The 24,532-nt window shown below is 37.6% G+C and overlaps 1 protein-coding gene across 1 annotated transcript in view; it reads right to left on the bottom strand.

Moving 5' to 3' along the window:
• Window positions 1-2,850: 2,850 nt before the first annotated feature.
• Window positions 2,851-24,532, bottom strand: part of f8 (coagulation factor VIII, procoagulant component) — a 31,459-nt gene continuing 9,777 nt past the window's right edge. The window contains exons 4-25 of the mRNA XM_067393023.1: window positions 23,632-23,844; window positions 22,975-23,148; window positions 21,233-21,457; window positions 20,897-21,146; window positions 20,643-20,823; window positions 18,481-18,568; window positions 17,984-18,201; window positions 17,036-17,186; window positions 16,712-16,921; window positions 14,794-15,922; window positions 13,506-13,671; window positions 12,828-13,070; window positions 11,241-11,469; window positions 10,593-10,775; window positions 10,022-10,138; window positions 9,830-9,901; window positions 9,439-9,524; window positions 8,839-9,000; window positions 7,916-8,060; window positions 5,958-6,106; window positions 5,021-5,203; window positions 2,851-3,682 (exon numbers count right to left, since the gene is read on the bottom strand). Of these exons, the coding sequence (XP_067249124.1) occupies window positions 3,527-3,682; window positions 5,021-5,203; window positions 5,958-6,106; window positions 7,916-8,060; window positions 8,839-9,000; window positions 9,439-9,524; window positions 9,830-9,901; window positions 10,022-10,138; window positions 10,593-10,775; window positions 11,241-11,469; window positions 12,828-13,070; window positions 13,506-13,671; window positions 14,794-15,922; window positions 16,712-16,921; window positions 17,036-17,186; window positions 17,984-18,201; window positions 18,481-18,568; window positions 20,643-20,823; window positions 20,897-21,146; window positions 21,233-21,457; window positions 22,975-23,148; window positions 23,632-23,844 (4,730 nt within the window). The 3' untranslated portion in view covers window positions 2,851-3,526. The remainder of the gene's footprint in view (window positions 3,683-5,020; window positions 5,204-5,957; window positions 6,107-7,915; window positions 8,061-8,838; window positions 9,001-9,438; window positions 9,525-9,829; window positions 9,902-10,021; window positions 10,139-10,592; window positions 10,776-11,240; window positions 11,470-12,827; window positions 13,071-13,505; window positions 13,672-14,793; window positions 15,923-16,711; window positions 16,922-17,035; window positions 17,187-17,983; window positions 18,202-18,480; window positions 18,569-20,642; window positions 20,824-20,896; window positions 21,147-21,232; window positions 21,458-22,974; window positions 23,149-23,631; window positions 23,845-24,532) is intronic.

Raw genomic sequence — 24,532 nt, forward strand, 5'->3', positions numbered from 1 at the left:
AAATATCTAAAACAGCCCAAACACACCTATATACATATAGAATGCTGTATTAAACAGTTTCGTAAGGAATAAAAAATGTAAATGATAAAACAACTCCTTAGCAGATTCCAAGTGATCAAGGGCTCAGGACGTTCTAATTCAGCTCATTGCATGAGTTCCACCAGTAGTGGGCACTTGTGCAACATAAGCAATGACGTACATCCGAGTCAACGAGACTGAGGGAAGTTAGCGAGGGAATGGCATAAAAAAAACTAACTGGAACGCAGCCCTAGATATGCGTGTAATCTCTCAACCAGTGTTTAATCCATGGAGAGACATCAATAAAACAGCTTGAGAATAATATCTCATGTAGCATTACATTTACCTCAGGCAAGTCATTTAGTGTCCACAGCATGTTCACTAGAGAAATGAACTCTTGAGGGAGCATTTCACTTAATATATGCTCTATATTAGCTTATATATCCATTATATTGAATATATTTATTATATGCATTATATATACAGGTGCTGGTCATATAATTAGAATATCATGAACAAGTTTTTTTTTTTTGTAAATTATTTTTAAAAATGTAACTTTCATTTATACTAGATTCCCTACATGTAAAGTAAAATATTTTCAAAAGTTTTTTTTATTTTTTATTATTATTTTTTTAAATGTGTTTATTAGAGCGTACAGGTCATGAAAGTCCAAAATCCAGTATCTCAAAATATTAGAATATTTCCATTTGAGTGTCATTAAATGACCATCCCTACAGTATAAATTCCGGGTATCTCTTGTTCTTTGAAACCACACTAATGGGGAAGACTGCTGACTTGGCAATGGTCCAGGAGACAATCATTGACATCCTCCACAAAGAGAGTAAGTCACAGAAGGTCATTACTGAATGGGGTGGCTGTTTACAGAGTGATATATCAAAGCATATCAAATGCAAAGTTGACTAGAAGGATGAAATTGGGTAGCCAAAGGTGCACAAGCAACAGGGATGACCACAAGCTTGAGAATACTGTCAAGTAGAGCCGATTTAAACACTTGGGAGAGCTTCACAATGAGTCAAATGAAGCCGGAGTCAGCGCATCAAGAGTCACCACACTCAGACATCTTCAGGCACAGAATCCAAGCTGCTTGAAGTCTAGTGGGAAGTTTCTGAAGTCAGTAATGATTTGGGGGGGCCGTGACATCTGCTGGTGTTGGTCAGTTGTGTTTTATCAAGTGCAAAGTCAATGCAGCCATCTTCCAGGAGATTTTGGAGCACCTTATGCTTCCATCTGCTAACAAGCTTTATGGAGATGCTGATTTCCTTTTCCAGGAAAAGGAGCAAGTCATTTGCTGTAATATGTGCTGCCGACCAAGTATTGAGTGTACAAATGAACATACTTTAAAGAACTTGAACTTTTCTGTTTTGAAAATCCAGTTTTTGATTGATCTTAGGAAATATTCTAATATTTTGTGATATTGGATTTTGGACTTTCATGAGCTGTACGCTCTAATCATCAAAAAAAAAAAACTTTTGAAATGTTTTACTTTACATGTAGGGAATCTAGAATATATGAAAGTTTCATTTTTAAAAAATAATTTACAATAAAAAAATTTATATTCATGATATTCTAATTATATGACCAGCACCTGTATTCATTAATTTATATTAGTAAATATATTATATTTACTTTACCTTACTAATTATTTAATATATGTTTAAATAAATTTGTCATGAAAACAAGTTATGACAGTAACTGTTTAAATGATTATACAAAATGAATCGGGAGTAATAATTTTATAATTAAATTTAGAGTAGTGATTATTATATCTTAAAAAAAAAAAAATAGCAGCTGAATTTAATAGTCTGGGCTCTGTTAATTGTAACCTTTAATATTATGGTATTGTGCAATAAAGAGCTCCCAGTATATAGTTTACAACATTAGCTGAGAGAGATTTTTTTATACTTGAGAAAATGTTAATAATAATTAAATTTATTTAAAGAGAGAGACACATTTTGTTCAAGAAACCACTGTTTAATAAAAAAAAAAGCATTTTATGTTTAGTTTTCTCCCCCCTGCTGCACCGAACCTGACTTCAATACCGAGGTTTGTACCAAACCGTCATGTTTGTGTACCGTTACACCTCTACAATAATAATATATAGACAATAAATTCCTATTCCTTCCTATCAAATACAAAATTCCTATTTTGTATTTGAACAGTTAAAATGATGTTGCTTCACAGGTTTGCATGTACATTATTAATGATCTGTTAAGCATCATATATTAATGCAGTAATGTTTTGTAATGACCTAATAAAAGTAATGAAAGTTAGCCATGTTGCTTCCAGTCGTGTGTTTGTTCCTCAGCAGCAGTGTTTGTCTTTGAGATAACAGGTGATACAATAGGTCACCAACTTCAGGCCTTCATTTTCCCTCCAAGCTAAACACATCCCCAGAGCACTTCCTGTCAAACAGGAACTGATAGTACGCTCCATTTTTATCTCGGACAGAACATGGAAATGTTATCGTATTCCTGTGGGCCTCTTCATCCCACCCTTTGCCTGCAAGTCTGTGTCTTTGCATGCAGAATCGTGACGTGACCGTGAACACTAAACTTTCACCTACCACATTTCATTTATCTGCTTTGCCGTTAATTTCACACATTTTATAGAGCCTGTGTCATACAGTGTGTGTGTCTGTGTAATTGTGTGAGAAGCATATATTATAGTCAAAAATAATTATAAGAATGCTTGATGCCAGCTATTGAAAACAGATTTACCGAGTTTTACTGGCCAAACACCAAAAGGGAGGAAAACAGACTGTGAAAGAATAATATTTGTCAAAGAAACACAAAGCATGCTAGGGAAATCATGGCGTTTTCATAGTCTTTTTATTCACACAATTAAACATTAAATATTTTATAAAATAATAATCTCACAGTGCAAAATTCAAAAGTACAGCATAGGGCAGATTCAGTAGTTATTCCAGACCAGAATATACAAACATCTAATAACCATAAAAATAATCTTCCATGAGTTTTTGATATGCATGGGTACATTTACTAGAAAAATAGATATTGGTAGTTTATTTCCTTAGCAGAATAATGTCTCAAAAGCAGACAGTAAAATGAGCAGCGTACTGATCAGAACAACACTCATAACTTACAATAATTCTTAACAGATTTAAAATGCATAAATGATCACATGAAGAACCTGTTCTAGAGATCCACTTATGTAGTGTTATATGAGCTGCCTAAGTAGACAGCATTATAGGCATCATAGGCAGCTGACAATTGCACAAAACCAGCTTAGTAGGTCAAGGGCAATGTTGATGATTTTATTTGTTACTAAAAATTGACAAAAATTGAAACTTGGGCATTATTTTGCACTAATTGTGTGGCATATGTTGCTACCCATGAAAAATGTTTCAGATCAGTCACTTATGAGGTTCCATTGCAGTTATGATGCAAACGTATGCAGGCATTAGATAGCTTCCTATGGTTTAGAACAGAGCCGTGTGTTTTAGATGTAGTAAGTATAACACTTTTGCTCAAAGTGTTGGTTGAGTATCACAGCCCAAAAACTCCAGCCGCAGGGCAATATCATTGACCCAGCCTTTCGGGTGAATCCGTATGAAGCGTGCGAACAGAGGCGGATCAAACATGTTCAGTGCCTCCTCATCATGCTCGCTGTTTCCTTCAAAGATCTACATTAGGGAGAAAAAGAAACAACATGAAACTATGACTCTCATGAAATCCATCAAGAACATGTCCATGTCACCCCAAAATTAAAAGAAAGACAAAAAGGGAACCATACTGAATGAATATATATTATTCTTAAGAGAAATATGAAATCTTTGAATTATCCCAATTATTTTGCTAAAACAGTTAGTTCTCACACACATTACATTCGCCTGTTCTGTAACAGTGGGCTTTATACTCGACCTCCACACCAACAGCTGCTCATAATCATTACTGCAGCCCTCTGATTGGTGTAGAGAGAGAGAGGGGGCGGGTCTAAAGTTATTGGAGGTCGATTTGGTCTTCCGCCAATCAAACACTCACAATCTGATACTGCTACTCAAACTGATCTAGAATCAGGTCAACATGGTACACAACATTGCAGTGTTCTTGTACTGTCTTTGTATTTCATGCCATTTTTACAGAGCCCTGCACATGACATGTGGAAATATATATACATACAGATCTTGGCCATGATTTGAGAATTTATTCCCTTGTTTTATTAATTCATTGCCTTGTTTTAGTAAATCGTGTCCATGATTTACTATTTTTTTCCCTTATTTTAGTTAAATCGTAATAATTTGTTAGCAGTGTTGAAGTTATGTAATGCAAGTTACGTAAACAGATTACTTTTTCAAGTAACTAGTAAATTAATGCTTTACTTTTAAATTTACAACAAAATATCTGAGGTACTTTTTCAAATAAATAAAACAAGTTTTGTTTTCCCATTTATTGACTGACAGCTCTCCTGTCCCCATGTTGAGTGAATTCATGAGTAAATGCAGAGGCGTTGTGTGTGAACATGATGGTTATTGTAGTCCTAGACTACTCATTTGGACAAAAACAGATCATCAAAATGAATAAAAACAGTTAAATGCAAACTCAGAACATTAAGCAAACCTGCAATAAATAAGTATGTTAAATATACTTTATGCATTTAGTCTCACTTTATTGAGTCTTTGCTGCTAAACCTTCCATGATGCAATTCAACCATATTAATAAGCAAAAATTACTTTAGGCTTGTTTGAGCTGCGCCCTCTACTGTACAGGCATGAATTTGCATTTGCTTCAGCCTGAGGCGTATCATTTCACTTATGTGAAACGGCCTTAACATTTGCCAAAAATAGAACTTTTGTTTTTTTATGTTATTAAATGATCAAACAAGCCCAGCTGAGGTAAGGAAAAAGTAATGCAAAAGTAACGTAATTCATTACTTTCCATAACACAATTAGTTACATTTTAGGGAGTAAAGGAATGTAAAACTGATTATTAATAGAAGCTAATACACTTAAATATCGCCATACCTTGTCACTGTCTGTGCCCTGCTCCTTCACACTGGTCCAGCTGTGACCGTTGTTGCTAATGGAGACGGTAAATTCAGTGACCATCATCAGTTTCATGACAGATCGAGCCCCCTGTGTGACCAACCCAGTCACTCTCTTCATTGAGAGAAAGTCCACCTGTAACCACTCATGAGGGTTATTAGTCTGTAGAAAGAGAGAAGAAGAAGGGGAAGACATGATAAGACAAAATATAAGATGGACAGTTGAACAATATTTATTTTCTATTCATTCAAATGTTCATCAAACACCCATGAGCAGTAGGAATGTGCATAAATCTACATACAAATGGCTTGCACTCTAAGAAAAGGCTGTAAAAATAGGGCCCAATGTACTGTGTTAACATGAAGGAATTTTCCATATTGATTTTTCCCAGGTGTTTTATCCGTGTTTTGAATTAGGCACTTTATTGTGTTGCAGTTTAAGGGTTAAAGAACACGCTTGTAAACTTAATGGATAATGACCTGGCAGAACATTCCATTCCATTTCTGTTTTTCTCTATTTACTTTTATTTGACTCTGTATATTTTTTGGGAAAATAAATGACACTTTCCTTTAAGAAGCACAGATTTCTGCAGGTATAAATGTTAAGTTATAATGCAGAACAGAATTGCATGTGGAGCAGAGCGGCACACTAAACGGCTCTAAATAACTCATAAATCCACCTCCATGACAGTGCTTGGCTCTTTGTGCGCAATCTTGTTCAAAGAGGAAATAGAAAGAGCAATAACTTAAAAACCATTAAGGGATTAAGACAATGGAGGACCGACGGGGCAGAGGAAACACTCACAATGGGATTAGAAAACACACACAAGGTAGAGAGAAAATTCACTTTCGCGCTATAAAAACATGCGATACATAGATAGATAGATAGATAGACAGACAAACCGACAGATGGGTACCTTGGGTCTCCATGCATTGGCTCGTCCCTCCTGGTGGAGTCGAGCGAGGTCAGGACTCCAGGATAGTAACCACTTGTTTAAGAACGAGGAGGCGCTGATGCTACTGCTGGGAATCGATCTGCGCTCCATTCCCAATGGCATAGAACAGCCTGAGGAACACACAAACAAACATGCTCTTATTTGTTTAAAGCAGTGTTATTGTAATTTCATTATGATTTTCATTGTCTACACCAGACACTACTGTTGTCTACTCTGAATTCGACAATCTGACTGTTGGAGTATGTCAGAAATAGAACGGGGAATCTGTTTACTGTCAGGAATTAGTTGTGTCAGTGTAGACAATATCACTGATTATAATGGGTTCTATTGTCTTCTGACGTGTCGTGTCGCGCCGCTCGCGTCCGGTGTAGACACGGTGTTAGATGAAAAGATTCTATATGGAACCTTAAAGGATTCTGTCAGACGCTTCATATTTAGAACCTATTAGGAGTTCCATCATGGCGTCATTTTATAGATTTATTCTTAATTAATTTTGTTTTAACTATTTTTTTTTTTTTTCAATTTTATGAATTAAGCAGGTTGTAAACATACTTTATCACAAGAAACATTTTTAAATAACCTGATTAACATGAAACTATTATGCAGTCATTTAAGACATTTCTTATATTAAACCTTTTTGGCATAAAGGGTTCTTTAAAATTTAGTCCCATTTACACTATTGCGCTTTCGTTTTAAAACAGAGATCCTTCATCTACACTGGCGTTTCCACAGTGTTTCGGAAACGATCTCCATCTATACTCCACGACCGAAAATGCATGTCACATGACCGTTCATGCACACTGGGCATGTGCGTACAAGTGTAAACAGTTGCCTCTTGCGCATTTAGGTTAAGCCAGCAAAGATTGCAGTTCAAGGTGTGTTCACACCACCTCGTAATTCCTGTAATTATGAGATTTTAGCTTGTGAAAAGTGTTCACGTTCTCGTAGAGCTCGTAATTACAGCTTGTAGACTGGGAGTACCACCTGACCAGCCTCTATGTTATTGTTCACACGGTCGTCAAGGATACACAGAGTGAATGTTGGCAGCCATGCCATCGTTTTCAAAAGTCTCCGTTTTGGTCCGTTTATACTGAAACTCAACCCCGTTGTTTTCAAAGTAACGTTTTACTTTGAAAACAACGGGGTTGAGTTTCAGTATAAACGGACCAAAACGGAGACTCCTGAAAACGATGGCATGGCTGCCAACGTTCAACTCTGGTCTGCAGCATTTTTGAAAGTCTCTGTTTTCGAGTTTCGAAAACGCCGGCTGTAAACTGTAGAAATACTTGTGCGTTTTAAAACGAAAATGCACTTGTGTAAAAAGGGCCTAAGTCTGAAAAACATCTATACTGCAAGGGCCTTGTTTTGGAGAAGTGTTTCTAGATGTGCAGAAACACATGCATTATTCAGCTCTCTCAAACTTTATTTACTCAAACTTCTCTTTTATAATGAAACTTCGGACTTTGCAATTGATGCTTGAAGGGAGAAAAAGTGATTCAAAGCAGAAGAGAGCAGACATAAGGACTGATTTAGAAGCCTTGAAGCTTGAATGAAAGTAGGAAGTGAATCTTTCTGATGCTCCAGCAGGATGACAGACTCTCATGAACAAACAAAAACATCAAGAGCTTTCAGATTTACATTTTTAAATAGCTTCATGCTGATAAAAATGGCATGCAGAGGCAAACAAGAAATTTGCTTTGCATTATTCACTGAATAATGATTCACTGAATAATAAATAAAAATCTTGCAGTTAACTTGTGTTCTAGTTGATGCATTGATTGTATCGTCTTTATTTTTCCTTCAGTTCTTCATCATTAGACAGTGCTGTGATTTGATAAGACTCATCATTCTGTGTGTGTGTGTGTGTGTGTGTGTGTGTGTGTGTGTGTGTGTGTGTGTGTGTGTGTGTGTTCACTCACTATTGAGGTCACATCCCAGCAGTTCTATCCTCAGGGTGGGCTGCTTCTTGAAGGTCACTGGGTGAATCCGGATGTAGCGACCCACGATGGGTGGAGAAAATACGTTTTCTTTTATTCTGGAACCATCCATATTTCCATTGAAAGTCTGTAAAAAAGTCAAATGTATAATCAGGGCAGCACTTCCTTTGAAATCAAACCAAAACAGTTTCATTGGAAAAAATTATGTTGGTGTTAGTTTCATCTGGCATTTTTTTAAAGATTGTGATGTTCAAGGGGTGGGAGATTTCGGGAGGTTTTGTTTTCGGGAGGTTTTAAGTGGCCAGATAGAATTCTTTTCTAAAAATAGCTCTTGAAATATAATGATTATCACCAAAAAAGTGGTAGGGATAAGCTAGTAACTTTATTGAAAATCAAAAAAGTCAGTATGTATCAGAGTCAATATGTGAATTAAATCTATTAGTTAATTAAGACTTCATGCATTGCCATTATTCATTATATTTCCATCCCAAATTCTTTTTGCTCTTCATAATATGCCTGGATATTTTATTTTTGAGCTGTTAATAGTGCTAAAATAGGCTTCATTTTCTTTGAGTTAAATATAATTTCTTATATCTTCTTGGAAAAAAAATATGAGATGGGAGGAAAAATTATATGTCAAGGCTTTTGTGTTCCCCTGAGAAACTTTGAAATGGCTCATGAAACCAAGGACACAAAGTTTTTTGGGGGAACGCAAAAAAGTTAAATATCATTTTTTTCCTTTATGTCCCTTTAGGGGTTCTGTAGAGATTGCTCTGTAGGCGGCAAAGCTAAATTATATTTGTTTTCGGTGAAAGAAACATTATAAGAGGACTGGAAAGCAAAGTGTGTAATATGGCCCCTTTAAATCAGTCTGTTTTTATGTAAATTCAGATGTTGATACTGACGTAAGATGACTTGGTGCTGTTTCCTCTGTACATGGTCCAGTTTTCCTGGTCATTGCTGTAACTGATGGTGTACAAAATAGTGAAAGACTCGCTCAAACCCATCGAGGTCTTTGCACCCTGAGTCTGAATACCATGGAGGAGCATGGGCTTTAACAGATCCACCTAACACACATACAAAAACAAACAGAACTGGATTACTACTGGAGCAATTTCTAGTTATTAAATAAATACCTCCCTACAGAAATGCCAAGATTAAGATTGAATTAATTTCCTTGACATTTCCAGGTCTCCATGATCATAAATGCCCTGCCTAAAATAGAGAATTGTTGTGTATCCTACACACTTTCTCTCTTTTTCTTGCTCTTCCACACACTATTGAAGCAAAGGTTAAGTTAAAACTACTGTGCAAACCTATTTATAGTGTTTCAAAACATTGTCTTGCTGAGAATGGAAGAAAAATGTGTCAAGACTGACTGAATGACTGTGGTGCAAAGAGTCACTATTGTCTGTGATATGAGCCACATATAAATCATAACAAGTTTTCCTTAAAAAATGAGCCAAAGTACAGCATGTTATCTCTGCAAACACAGTTTATTTTACCTGGAGCCAGGAATCCATTCCTCTGCCCATCCAGGCATTAATAGATCCAGATAACTCGAGTCTGGCTAAACCGGGCCTCCAGTCACCTTTAAGAGAAATGGCATTTCAATTAATAATTGTATTAAAATACTAGATTTTATGGCTTTGAAGTCAAAAGAGCCCACTCCCAATTTTCTATGGGATTTGCACCAGGCGAAAATCCTATTTTAAGACTTATTGCTAACATATTTCTCCTCAATAAAACAGATGATTTGATGAATCATTCATGTGTGGGGCACAAATGTTGCTGGAAAAATTACTTAGAAGTTTGAACAAATCCATTGCACACATCAGACATACTTTCATCGTACTATTACCCTGTGGTTTTTATATTGCACTTTGATGCTCTTACCATAGTGATCAGAGGCAGTTATTTGGTTGTTGTTAATCCATCCTGACTGCATTCCTAATGGCTGAATGCATCCTGTTAAACAAAATCAATCAGTTTCAGGTGCCTCTTACTATTTAGTGATTCAAAACATGACTGCAGAAACAGGATGCCAAGAAAGATCCATGACAATCTCCCATCGAGAAAAGCTCTTACGTGGGTTGTAGACCAGCATCTTGGCTCTCATGCCGGCCATCTGATGTTCTCCTATAGTGCACTCTATTAACCAGGTGCCTACGATGGCTGGCCTCATCTCCACCGTCCCAAAAACACCTGCGAAATGAAACAGAATTATTGATATTGAAAGAGAGAAAGAGTGTATCACAGATTCCACAAATATCAATATTTAGAAATGTTTCTTGAGCATCAAATCATCATATTAGAATGATTTCTGAAGGATCATGTGACACTGAAGACTGGAGTAATGATGCTGAAAATTCAGCTTTGATCACAGGAATAAATTATATTTTACTATATATTCACATAGAAAACTATTACTTTAAATTTCAATAATTTTTCACAATATTACTGATTTTACTGTATTTTTCTTTAAATAGCCTTAGAGCCTTGGTGAGCAGAAAAAAGTTAAAAAATCTTGATTATTCCAAACGTTTGAATGGTAGATATGCTGTAAGATTGCCCAAATTATGTTTAATGAATTGTAATTTGTAATCCAAACATAAACAGGCATGCAAGGTGCCGTGTGAAGGATTTATGTATAGTTTACCGGGATAGAGATTGAAAATTCCCATGCGGTGTTCCTGATCTTTTCCGACTCCGAACGGCAGTCCGTGGAAGTGCACAGCGTGAAACTCGCCTTGACTCCCAACGTTGAGAAGATGCCAGCGAGTCGTCTGGTACTGTTCAACTATCAGGCCAGGAAGCGTTTCTGACACGTACCCGTTAATAGCTACAAGTACCCATGAAACACAACACAAAATTATATTGTAGCTATGATAACAGTTCATAATATATATCCAAGGTTATGGGTTCGATTCACAAGGAATGCATGAACAATAAAATGTATACCTTGAAAGCAATGTAAGGATAAAATCGTCTGCCAAATGCATAAATGTTAATGTGCACGTGTCACTTTTAATCAATGCATTTCCAAAATGTTTCTTTATATTTAGAAAAATTGGTTACATGGAACCTGTTTACTGTTTTTGCACTACAGAAAAGTAATAAAGTATTAAAGTTTAGGCTATTTAACAACTACATAAGTAACACAATAACAATGGATGCATTTGTTGTTATCAGCATAGGTGCAAATAATTTTCGAGATGGAGGACGTGAACAGATCAGACTGGTCATCTGGTAATTTCAGAAATTTCCAACACAACATGAATGCGTTGGTAATTATGGCATAATGTACCTGCAAACTTGTTGCTCGTCTCGAACCATGAATCGTCTACTTTGGCCTGGCAGGGTGGGGTGCAAAACTTCCTGATGTTGTAGTCGAGGTACCAGCTCTTTGTTTCATCGAAGGTGGTGAAGAGAAGAAAGTAATCTGTCACGTCAGGCTGGAGCAAGACGCGTGGACGGAGGGTACCAGGACGACATATCAGCATCGGACCGATTAGTCCAGAGTTTATGTCCTTCTCCTGGTGGACACCGGAGGAATACAAAAGGCGTTATTTACATTTCACTTATGGACGCTTTTATCCAAAACAAGTTGCATTGCATTCAATCAATACATTTTATCAGCTCATGCATTCCCTATGGGTCAAATCCATGAAGTCCCTTTAAGACAAGTCATTTCTTTTGGCGGCCATCTTTGAAACGCCTCTCGGGCATCCAAGTGCAGCTCCTATCTCTTTGAATGGGGGAAACATCAAATTCTCCAAAGCTGTTTGCCAAGCTTTCGATTAAATTTCATATTTGAAATCACCAATGAAATCTGACACCAACTATCTCATTAATTTTGTTTCTAAACAAGCGCAAAACTTTGCATGCTTACTGATGACCCTGAATTAAAAGTATTCACAAATTTTCAAGAAATAAAAATGAACCCTGCGTCCCAATGTCCATACTATCCATCCTAAATAGCATGCGAGATTAAAATAAGTGTGTCCCAAAGCATAGTATGTTGAAAAGAGTATGCCAAAAGTCCCCGGATGGTCTACTATTTCCGGTAGATTTTCAAAGTGTGGATCCGTGCACACTATAAAGGCTAATATTGCCCACAACAAGTTCTCCACATGAAAGACCCGCAACTGCAGATCAACGTGATACTGCATTTCTCTCCGATACGGTAGGAATGAAGTCTGGTGGAGGATGTAAGATGATTGACAGGCCAGTTTACGGTGACGAGATGCGACAGAGAGCAAAGACGCAATTGTATGACGTGATAGTATGTCCCGAAGCTTGTCTACTCCTTTGCTACACACTCAAAAGTGTTCACAAAAAGAGTACATACTTTTAGGGCGTAGTAGAAGTAGGTGAATTGGGAAGCAGCAAAAGTTCTGTCATGAAACTCCATAGGGCACAGCTGATTGGTCCCTGCTGTATCAGTAGCCAATGAGCTCACTGCTCAACCTTCAAATACCAGTCAGCATTTGCTGTAGTATAGCGCACTTTCAGAAACCCTCCGCCTTCCCCAGCTCCACCTGTATAGATCTACTACATGTATGCATTATTGTACAGCAGCAGCATGTCTTATCTGTTTTGGCAGTAGCAATTCCTATACTTGCTCTGCAGCATCAAAAACCAACAGCTGCAGCATAGCATATCTGTTCCACCAAGACCAAACTTATCAACATTATCATATCCATTACCATGCCAAACACTCTGAGAGTTGCCATGACAGAAGTAGTTTAATCATTGTTTGAAGAAGTTTGAAAATCAAATGCAGGTCAAACTGACCCGACACAACAGGAGGGAGTAAAGACAACATAAATATGACATGAATGTTTCCTTAAATCCAACCTAATTTTGATTCCTGTGTTGCATATTGGATTACCATGTTGAGGTTGGAGTAGTAGGCCCCAGCCTTGCAGTCAAACTCTGACGCTGAGGGACCTTGTCGTCTGGAGATTCTCCAGTTGTACACCCTCTCCTCACCGGGAGGAACTGGATCACCTGGTACATCTTCAGCCTTGGAGCTCTCTGGGCCCGTTCCAGGGCTGAAACTCCCCTGTGTCTTATCGTACACCCCATGCAAGTGGAAAGAGTATGGTCTGGACGCCAGGTTCTTGAAAACCACCTTGTGGGAAGAGAAATGCGAGAAATTAGTGTGGGCGATGGACCGAAACTTTGCTGATTAATAAATACTTTTTTTTTTGATGATGCATTTTTGTGTGAGATTTGTGTCTTCTAGTTAAGCTTTTGCCTTCACATCAAGTTCCCAATTGTGCGGATTTCTATTGAAGTGGCAAAAGCAGAACAGTAAATGTGACTGCAATATTCAATTGAATCAAGAGGCTTTTAATAGCACATTTCTAATAAAGAAACTTATTGTAGGAACAAAATTAGAATTAGTCAGTGCAGAGAATTCACATGATTGAACCTGTTGCGAAATATTTCGCCTTTACAAGAAATTCCCAATGATTTCTATTGAAAAGACTAGATTGACTGCATCGTAAGAATGTTCAGTTTGATCAAGAGGTTTGTAGTACCTCCTTTTAATGAAGAAACTTACAGTAAGAATATCATTGATTTCTGCCTTCAACACAGGACCCATAATGCCAAGGTGCTCGTCTAGTTCTCCTCGTTTGATTGGATTCTTGAAATCTCTGTCCTGATAGGCTCTGAAAACCACCTTTCTATAGGCTGGGAAATATTTTCTCATTCCCCGTCGCATCTCCCTGTGGACACATCAAACATTTAGTGCAAATACAATTAAGGAAGCCATTAAAGGATTAGTTCACTTTCAAATAAAATCTTTCTGATAATTTACTCACCTCCATGTCATCCAAGATGTTCATGTCTTTCTTTCGTCAGTGGAAAAGAAATTAAGGTTTTTGATGAAAACATTCCAGGATTATTCTCCTTATAGTGGACTTCAGTGGCTTCCAGACGGTTGAAGGTCAAAATTACAGTTTCATTGCAGCTTCAAAGGGCTTTAAACCATACCAGACGAGGAAATAAGAGTTTTATCTACTGAAACAAATGATCGCCTTCCAAGTGCTTCTGCCAAAACTGCACTTTCGTATTCTTCAAAAGCTTACGCTGCATGTCCTACGCCTTCCCTTTTCTACTTACGGAACAAACTCGGCACCAGTTCCATTTTTTCCATAAGTAGAATAGGGAAGGCATAGGACATGCAGCGTTAGCTTTTGAAGAATACAAAAGTGCAGTTTTGGCGGAAGCACATGAAAGGTGATCATTTGTTTATATAAAGCATATACATTTACATTTTTTTCCAAAAATGAACGATCGTTTCGCTTGATTAGACTCTTATTCCTTGTCTGGTATCATTTAAAGCCCTTTGAAGCTGCACTGAAACTGTCATTTTGACCTTCTGGAGTCCATTGAAGTCCACTATAAGGAGAATAATCCTGGAATGTTTTCATCAAAAACCTTCATTTCTTTTCAACTGAAGAAAGGAAGACATGAACATCTTGGATGACATGAGGGTGAGTAAATGATCAGGAAAATTTTATTTGAAAGTGAACTAATCCTTTAAGGCTGGTTTTAAAGTAAAAAATATTAATATCACAATCTAAAAGAGCATTGCATTGTGTAATTTCAAGGAGTATTTTGCACTATAAAATAAGTAAATAAAGTAAATATTTAATTTAGTAAACAAACAACTAAATTAAATGGATTTGATTCAATCTGACACCATCAAAAATTAGATTTTATACAATATAACGTGTGTGTATGTTTGTGTTTGTATATTTCCAAACAGAAATTCTTTTGAATTGTCTGCTAAAATGATCAAAATTGTGGTTGTGGCACATCAGTATGTTTACATGCATTGTTACCTTTGTTTGATAAGCTGAGCTGGTTTATTAATCCCATAATCCCACATGATTTCCTCTGCCGCGATGTAGTAACTACGAAACCTTGACTCCGTTGACCTAATGCCGACATTATCTTCAGTATGATGATCCAAACCAAAAACGCTTCCCTCATCGCTATAATCATCATAGTCACTTTCCAAGGATTTCCTGCCATATGTCTGATTATCTGAGGAATTTGACATTGGTTCCAAAACCGGTTCCAAATCTGGTTGGAACTTCTTTGCATCTTTGTAATTATAGTTAAGTGGATTCAAACTTTCCTCCATCTTGTCCATCTTTAGACCCGCACTTCCAGAGTCTTCCAGAACCTCATTTTTGCTCAGAACTTTCACATCCACTTTGTTGAGTTTGTCTTTGCTGATGCTCCACAGCTCCCGTCGATTCCTCACTCTCTCTGATATGACCTCCATAGAGTTGTTTAGAAGTTGACTGAGGTTAGTCGACAAGTTTGTATCTTTAAGAATGAATTTTCTAAACAGGTCATTTGTTGTTTTACCACTTGGATGTGTTTTGTTGTGTGTATCTGCATCTGACTGAATGTTTGCAACGTTCAGATTTTGATCTTCCCCTGTTAATTCCCTGTTTTCTGTGGCACTTATTATGTCTGTAGGATCAATCTTGTTTGGTAACTCTGGCCTGTTTCTGTAAGACTCCAATTTGTGGTGGGACCTTTTCTGACGTTCCAAAGAATTTCCACCCATCTCCTCTTCCAGTTGATCCAAAATATCCTGTGGAATCCCACCCTGTGATAACGCATCCAGATCTTTTTCCCGCTTTACCGGAACATATCTTATCTCACATACGCGGGTTCTGTTTTGTCTCCCATTGTCTGAAGCTCGGCTCATGTTTACTCGTTCAGTCTCAGAGCCAGTCACAGTTCTGTTTCGGCACAGACGGATGGCGATACTGTGGTTCTTTCCCGTTGTGCCCCGTGGAGTCGGGAAGTTCTGTTCAATTAATTCAATGAATTCGTCATCGTAGTCTTCGTTGTCCACCAGGGGAAGAACTCTTTCACAGTTAACAACCGTGTAGCGAACGCTCATGCCTAGCTTTTTCAGAGAGGGGTCAAATGCACTGACCTCCCATTCACCTACAAAGATCAGACATCAGACTTATGAACATATTCTTATACATGATTCTTATATTCATCTTCATCATATTTCATGGTTTGCTCCACCCTTAAACGATTTCATCAAACCAGTGTCATTTTAGTATCATATACTATAGTTTTTATATTTCCAACTAATCTTTTGATTCAAATCAGTGGTTCGGAGCGTGTATCAAACTGCCAGTGACGTGATTTCAGTAAACGAGGCTTCGTTACGCCATAAGTGTTTCGAAATTTCAATGTTTCACCACTGGGGGGCTCCGAAGCAGTTTTTTGAAATCGCCCATCACTAGATATTGTTGAATAAAATCTTTTTGGTGCACAAAAAGTATTATCGTCGCTTCATAACATTAAGGTTGAACCACTGTAGTCACATGAACAGTTTTAAATATGTTTTTAGTAGCTTTCTGGGCATTGAAAATGTAAGTTGTCTTGCTGGCAATGCAGGCCTCACTGAGCCATTGGATTTCATCAAAAATATCTTAATTTGTGTTCCGAAGGTCTTACTGGTGTGGAACGACATGAGGGTGAGTAATTAATTACAGAAATTACATTTATGGGTGAATTAACCCTTTTTTTTCATTATGTTATAAATTTATATTTATCAATTTTAGGTAAAGTTTAATGAGATTTTATTTAATCAGAGTTTTTGTCATTTTGTATTAATTTGTTTTAATACTGGTCAAAAGTATGCAATCATTTAATTTAATCAAAAATATAGTAAAAACCGTATTTATAACGTTCAGGTGTGCCTTGACCTCTGACCCTTACCTAGCATCTCCACTTCAGTGGTCACTGTGTCTCCAGTCATTGGGAAGAGTGTGAGAACAGTGCCGTATTTTTTATCCCTCTCAAACGTATTTCCTGTGAAGTAGACTGACAGGAAGTTGCTTTGCACACCAATGCTCGCCACATGCCAGAGTATGACATCGCCAACGCACACCTTGAATTGTAGTTGATTGAACATGAAGCCGTTAACAGCTGAAACAGACAGGCAGAAAGATTAATTTATTAAAAATGCAGATATAATAATACAAAAAGCCACCACAGATTATCCCATGTTTTACATCCAGAGAGTAAAAAAACAACACCCACTGTGCATGACGTTTGAATTGTAGAAATTCAGATCATTGCGGTTAATCCTTGTTGGATCTTCACTATTCCTTTTAATGTTGTCCTCAAAGTACCAGCTTCTGTTTTCATCAAACACCGTAAACAGGAGCTTTTTCTCTTTATCTGAAGTTAGCTGTGAAAACATTAAGAGCATTAACTATCATTTACCATCCATATTTGTACTCATAGTTTGTATTTATTAATAATAATTTCCATGCATCCATCCATCCATCTGATAAACCAACATAGGCTCATTGGAAAACATGCCTTTACCTACATTTTTGCTCATAAAAACACTGAAATGAACACTAGTGTCAGTAAAAACACCAACAGGTTTAATTCTTTATCACATAAATTATGAGTACAGGGGCAGATTATCTATTACGAAGACTTATTTTTTGGCTGTTCCTAAAACACACTTTTACCATAGTGCATGATTTGTAAAGCTATACATTTTCACGTTTGCATCACATAACCAGCTCCATATGTTTGGCTTTTCTGACACAGTAAACTTGCTCAGTAGCTCACCTGGTACAGCATTGCTCTTGTGACGTAAAACGAGTCCCATGAAACAAGAGTCAGGATAAAAGAGCTCAAAGGCTTGTAGAAGCAGGCTAAAATGGCATGGTTGCTTCAGAAAATGTTTTTTATCTCACGTTTGCTTCTGTTGACTCTTTCAGTTAGTTTTAGTGTAGGTGGTCCATTCTTTTCAAAAGTGATACATATAATATACTACACATTCAAATGTATCGGTTTCAGATAAGACAGGATATGCTTTTAGCACCAATCAATCACAATATTTCACTTTAAAAGTGAAAACGTGCAACAGAGCAATGTGATATAATTGTGCGAAATGACGCCACATGCAGGCATGTTTTTGCAGTGAGCCTGGGTTGAGATAATCAGATCTAAATCATGGTCTCTTCTCACCACTTTCCCTCTTTTGTCCAGAGATTGGGATTTGCAGATGATAAGGGGTCCCACCAGCCCAGACGCCACGTCGCGAACGGGATCCACCATACTCTGGTATAAGCGGGTGAGGCATCGTGGGTCGGCATCTGTGGGTCCATCTTCTGATGTCAGCTTCCAAAGGTACATCATTATCTCACCTGGTGGAACGGCCAAAGAACGAAGATCCACCTGTTTGTCTTCAACCCACAAACAGAGAAAAATACGTTAATTCCATTAAAAGTCATTTGCATCCCGTTAACTAGAATAACTCTATTTGACACCAGGGTTATTATCTTTAACTAAAACCATGTTTTTAGTTTTGAATTATACTTTGAAATAAAATAAACGTTACCTGAAATAAAATAAAACCAAGTTGCCAAGGCAACATATCTCATTTTCATTTCAAATGTTCTGTTTAGTATTAAAATAACTAAAACTAAAATAAAAATTTCAATTTTTTTTTAAATGTCTCATACCTTTGTTCGCTGCCTTCAAAGGCTGAACGCTGGTCAGGCCATTTGGATAAATGTTGAATGGTCGACTGGCCATATTTTTAAAAATAATCTAATAGAGAAATACAAAAGAGTGAAAAATTAATCACATCAAATTTATTTGTCTCAGTTATCACTTTAAAGTCAGCAATGAACTGAATTTGAATCTTCTGTTCTCTCATCTGCTTACTCACAAAATATAGAAGAAAAGATCTGCCACTACTTCCAATCGCGACTTTAAATATCAGGATGAACTGTCAATTATCACTCAGTAAATAGTAATTTCACATTCTCTTCATTAAGATGAAAAAAGCAACCAGCATAATATTTCTCTTTTTGTGTTCCATGAAAGAATAAAGGTTCGGAACAACATAAAGGTAAAGAGATTTACATTTATTATATGAACTGAAAAGTATGACTCGCACTGGTTACTTCATAATGATTGAAATCGCAAAATAGCCTTAAACGATTACTACATAATCTGCATAATGTATTTATTTCATGCACGGATTGCTTTTGGCGCCATCTGCGGGAGACTCTTAGCTTGTTAGCCAGGGTTCAAAGTTGAGATGCTCTGTTCAGGATTTTTGCAGTCGATATGACTACCGATTTCCTGTCATCATGATCGTCCGATACCGTTCCCGATCATTCAAGCTTTATATAAGTGATATGTAAGCTCTCTGTTGACTGCCACTGTTAACTTTTACAGATAAAGTAATAACGCAGATGTTGCCATGGTTATATTATTTACAATAATATAATTAAATAATAATAATAAGCACAACAAATATTCATTTCACTATGAACATTTTAATAGACCTTTAAGAACAGAGTTTACGCAAAACACTATCAATATTAGGATATTTTGGCTTACTGAAGAGACTATAAGACTTTAAAACTGAACATAATTGCAGGCTGTTAGTCAGTGCAGTTACATTGTTACACTATTAGGTGGCGGCATGGCATTGTGTTTATGAGTAAGTCATGATTAATTCGCTTAAATACGTTGATTCATTTAGATTAATTTAAAGGGATAGTTCACCCAAAAATGAAAATTTGATGTTTATCTGCTTACCCCCAGGGCATCCAAGATGTAGATGACTTTTTTTCTTCAGTCGAACACAAATTATGATTTTTAACTGCAACCGCTGCCGTCTGTCAGTCAAATAATAGCAGTGATTGGGAACTTGAACAATAAGAGTCGAAAAAACCTCCATAGACAAATCCAAATTAAACCCTGCGGCTCGTGACGGCACATTGATGTCCTAAGACACGAAACGATCGGTTTGTGTGAGAAACCGAACAGTATTTATATCATTTTTACCTCTAATACACCACTATGTCCAACTTCATTCAGCTTCCGGCTAGTGAGGTCTGTTCGCGCTCTGACAACGGAAGTGATGTCTCGCCCATATACTTCAATGAGCGCGAGACATCACTTCCGTCAACAGAACGCGTTTTTTGACCTCACTAACAGGAAGCTGAACGAAGCTGGACATAGTGGTGTATTAGAGGTAAAAATTATATAAATAATGTTCGGTTCCTCGCACAAACCGATCGTTTCGTGTCTTAGGACATTAATGTGCCGTCACGAGCCGCAAGGTTTAATTTGGATTTGTCTAAGCAAGTTTTATTTACTGTTATAGTTGAAGTTCCCATCTACTGCTATTATTTGACTGACAGACGGCAGCGGTTGCAGTTAAAAATCATAATTTGCGTTCGACTGAAGAAAAAAAGTTACCTGCATCTTGGATGCACTGGGGGTAAGCAGATAAACATCAAATTTTCATTTTTGGGTGAACTATCCCTTTAACTTTGAGCACAACTTTCCTATGCTCAATTGATGAGCAACGCATCACCTGGGTAATGCTGAAGCTGATGTTTCACTTCATAGATATCAGTGGCATTGATTCATAGCATTGAACAGCGCTGATGGCGGTCATGGGAAATACCCTTAAATGTTCAAAAGGATACTACGAGAAAGATATCGCTTTCATCTTTTGACAACTGATTTTTTCATGAATATATGACTTGACCTGAAGAAGGACAGACGCAGGTAATCACACAAGCTCAGTCGATGTTGTGTGTGTGTGGTGCTAAAGTTCTCAAGGATCGATCCAAATCTGCGGGAAATCTACATTTCATACCTGAAACTTATCTCCCACTTCCCCTCTGAGCTCTGGACCCATCAGCATTTTGCCGGTGGTTTTCTTCACAGTGAAGGTCTTGTCTGTGTATTCAATGAAAGCCACCTTCTTATAGACCCCACCCAAGCGCTGAGGACCTTTTCTGAACCACTCAGTTGCTGCTGCTGATGATTTCGAAGGCCTGAAACATGAAAATCAACATTAGTTTCAATCAGTTTCACATTCATTCATCTCAGGACATGCTCAAGCCGTACCGTTCGCCGCTTTGAGACGAATAGTCCCAGTCCATCTCCTCTGCTGCGATGTAATGGACCCACACTTTAGGTCTTCCCTTGGCGCTCGAACGAAGCACAGATACAGGGCTTCCTTGCTTGAACACTATAGAGAACATGTTGTCTTCATCCTCTTCATCGTCATCAGATTGTTTGACATTTCGCTTGTCTGGGATTGGGACCGCCACAGGTTCAGGGCAGTTATCAATGGTGAAGAATGCATTCATACCAGCTGGAGAGGAGGGTTAAATTAAACATTAGAGAAACATGAAAACAAAGTTTGGATTTCAAATTCGAAACCTTTTACATGAGTCTTACCTGTCTGATGAGAGTGGATCTTGCAAGAGATCAGAAATTTTCCGGGAGCGGACGGCTTCATCAGGGCCGTAGTGAAGGTCATGGGCGTCATCTCTACAGTTATCCGCTTATGGTCGAACACCTTTAGGGTGTGTCCTTCAAACTGGATGCTGTGGATCTCTGGGGTGGAACCAAGACCAATAAGATGCCAGGACACCACCGGGCTCTTCTGGCACACGTTTAGACCTGATGAAACAAGAGCAGAGATGCAGAATACATTTGAGAATTACAACATGTAAAATAAAACACATCAACTCCTAACAGTGCGATGCTGAATCTTAGGAACTAGCCATCAGGACGGTCTCTCAAGAACTAAATTTTCCCTTAAGGCCATTTTTGCACAGCCATTAGCAACTCTATGGAAGCTTGTTTCCAAAAAAAGGTAATTGTGCCTTTTTATGTTACAGTTCTGACTTTTTCTTTCTCGCAATTGAGCCTTCGCAAAGACCCGCCCCCCTTAGTTACTGTTGCTTTGTCCGACAAGCCATGGCTCTGTCATGCCACACAGAGTGAAAAATTCATCGCGGAGAAAAGAGGACACTGACAACACGTCGACAGACAAGACCGAGCAGGTTACTTATGATATTAAACATAGTCCTAGCTTTCAAATTGTGTAATGTTTTAAGAAATTCTAACAATAATAAACGTTTTGTGGCTCTTTAATGTGTTGTGACAGATCACTGTAGCGCCTCAGCTCAAGCAGCCCGTGAACCGATCATCTCTTTCAACTAGTTATTTATAGCATCAAATAAACATGCATGAACATCAGAACGAATGTTGTTTCAAACGCGGAAAGATGTCAGTACACACCATTTTTCAAGTTCAAGTCCACCGAGGTTAATCTTATAACTCCTGACTGCTTTGTCAGACAAAATGGCAGATTCTGCGTTATGATTGGTTAGATCGCTTGTCAATCAAACTCCCGGCAAAGGGTCAATTGCGAGTTTGTATCTCACAATATAAATATCTGACTTCTTTTCTCAGAATTGTGAGATGTAAAGTCGCAATTTCAAGTTATAAAGTCCACTTCTGAAGGGAAAAAAGCTCATGTCTGATGTTTTCTTGCAATTGCGAGTTTATATCTTGCAATTCTGACTTTATTTCTCAGAATTGAGTTTATATTTCGCAATTCTGAATTTATTACATGCAACTGCAAGTTTATATCATGCAATTCAGAGAAAAAATGTCAAAATTTTTCATTCACAAGCTTCCATACAACTCTGAAGTGACGTAAGCCATCACTTACGTCCTGCCGCTCTGGTTGTCGTGCGGGACTTTTATTTTGACGGCGCTGAGAACACCATGTTTACAATCTGTTTAACAGTCTGTTATTAAATATAACTGTTAAACAAAGAAAGTAAATGTGTAAGTATTATAGTGTTTGCCATGTAGTTGATGCCCCTTAGCTGAGCAGAAATACATGATCATGTTTCGCTTGATCTCTTCAAAATAGTGTTGAATTTCCTCCTTAGCATAAAGATTGAGAAGTGCCTGGACTTCTGCGTCAGTCCATCAATCGCTGTTTTCTATGTTTGTGGAGTTAGTTGGTGTTTCTATAACTAAAATCATTACCAGTTCCTGCGGTGCGAACATGCCAAAAAGCAGGTACTTCAGTACTCCAGTAGGAATAGCAACTATGAAAACGTTCCAAAATCTTAATTATTCCAAACTTTTGACGAGTAGTGTAAGAGGTAATTTTGCACCTGGTAATGTAGAGTTGATGTATCCATTGATGGTGTGGTACTGGGTTGGACTGGATGTTTTCTTCAGTTTGTCTGCTCTGCCCACGTCCTGGTACCAGCTCTTACTCTCATCGAAGACAGCAAGAAGCAAAATAAACTCTGGGACCTTCTGCTGTCTCTCCTCCGTCAGAGCCTCTGAGAGAGGTCAAATGTTAAAGGACATGTCAAATATTCATTCAGTACAAAACATCAGTGGTTAAAGAGGTCATTTTATGCCTTTTTACAAAGTCTAGATGTTGTTTTTGTGTTCTACTAGAACAGGTTTTCCTGCTTGAATGTTGATTATTCTCCTCATATTCTCCATTGTTGCAGCTCCTCTCTTCCCAGCCTGTTAGTAACACTCTGTTTAGTTCCTGTCTCTATGAAGCCCCTCCTTCTGAAAAGTACAATGTGCTCTCAAGACTACAATAGAGGCGTTTCAGGGAGTTCAGAAACACTGACACTGATATAGAGAAGAACTCCCGCTGGAGGGACTTTTTCATGCTCAAACAGCAACATTACATACTAAAGACAGATAAACATGGGAAAAAGCATACTTGGACCCCTTTAAACTGATATTTTACTTCTAAATTGATATATTTGAAACATCCCAACAACAGAGAAGGAACAGAGCCACACCTGTTTTACAGATCAGAATAGTCCCGATGAGTCCGCTGTTTAAATCTCGGACGATGTCGACCTGTGATGAGTAAATGTAGGTGAGACAGTCCGGGTCTGATGGGGTTGGTCCGGAGTTGGGGGAAATGTCCCACACGTACTTGTAGTAACCACCAGGAGGCACTGCATCATCCACTCTCTCCTGAAGAGAACTGGAGTCCTCGTACCCCGCGCCTGCCGTTAGAAAGCAGAAGGATGTTGAGGTTTATTTTTACACACTATGGGTTTTTAAACATATCAGGATATTGCTGTATATTTCAGGATATTGCTTTCATTTTGCTTTCGTTTTCCATGGGTAAGCCCAGACTTACTATATGTTGGTTTATACAACTGTCAAACAAGAAATCACATAAGCACTCTGGAATTTATTAGTATCTCCAGTGTTACAAATTAATTCCAGAATTCCAAATGGAGCCAATAATGATGCTGTGAATTCCTTCTTGACACAATTAACCTAATGTGGAGCCTGGAATTAATTAATCTAAAATAAATCTTTCACTATTCCTTAATCCCTCCATGTTCTAGCTTGTTGTATTCTGTATGGAAGCTTATTTCTGCCATGAAATAAAAGATTAAAAAGGTAATTGCGACTTTTATATCTCAAAATTCTGACTTTTCCTCAGAATTGCAAGATATAATCTCACAATCGCATGATATAAAGTCAGAATTACATGATATAAAGTCAGAATTGAGAGATATAAAGTCAGAATTGCGAGATATTAAGTCAGAATTGTGAGACATAAAGTCAGAATTGCTAGATTTAAACTCAGAATTGCGAGATATAAAGTCAGAATTGCGAGATATAAAGTCAGAATTGCGAGTTATAAAGTCAGAATTGCGAGATATAAAGTCAGAATTGCGA

The sequence above is a fragment of the Chanodichthys erythropterus genome, chromosome 1 (genome assembly GCF_024489055.1).
Source record: "Chanodichthys erythropterus isolate Z2021 chromosome 1, ASM2448905v1, whole genome shotgun sequence".
Classification (NCBI taxonomy): Eukaryota; Metazoa; Chordata; class Actinopteri; order Cypriniformes; family Xenocyprididae; genus Chanodichthys; species Chanodichthys erythropterus.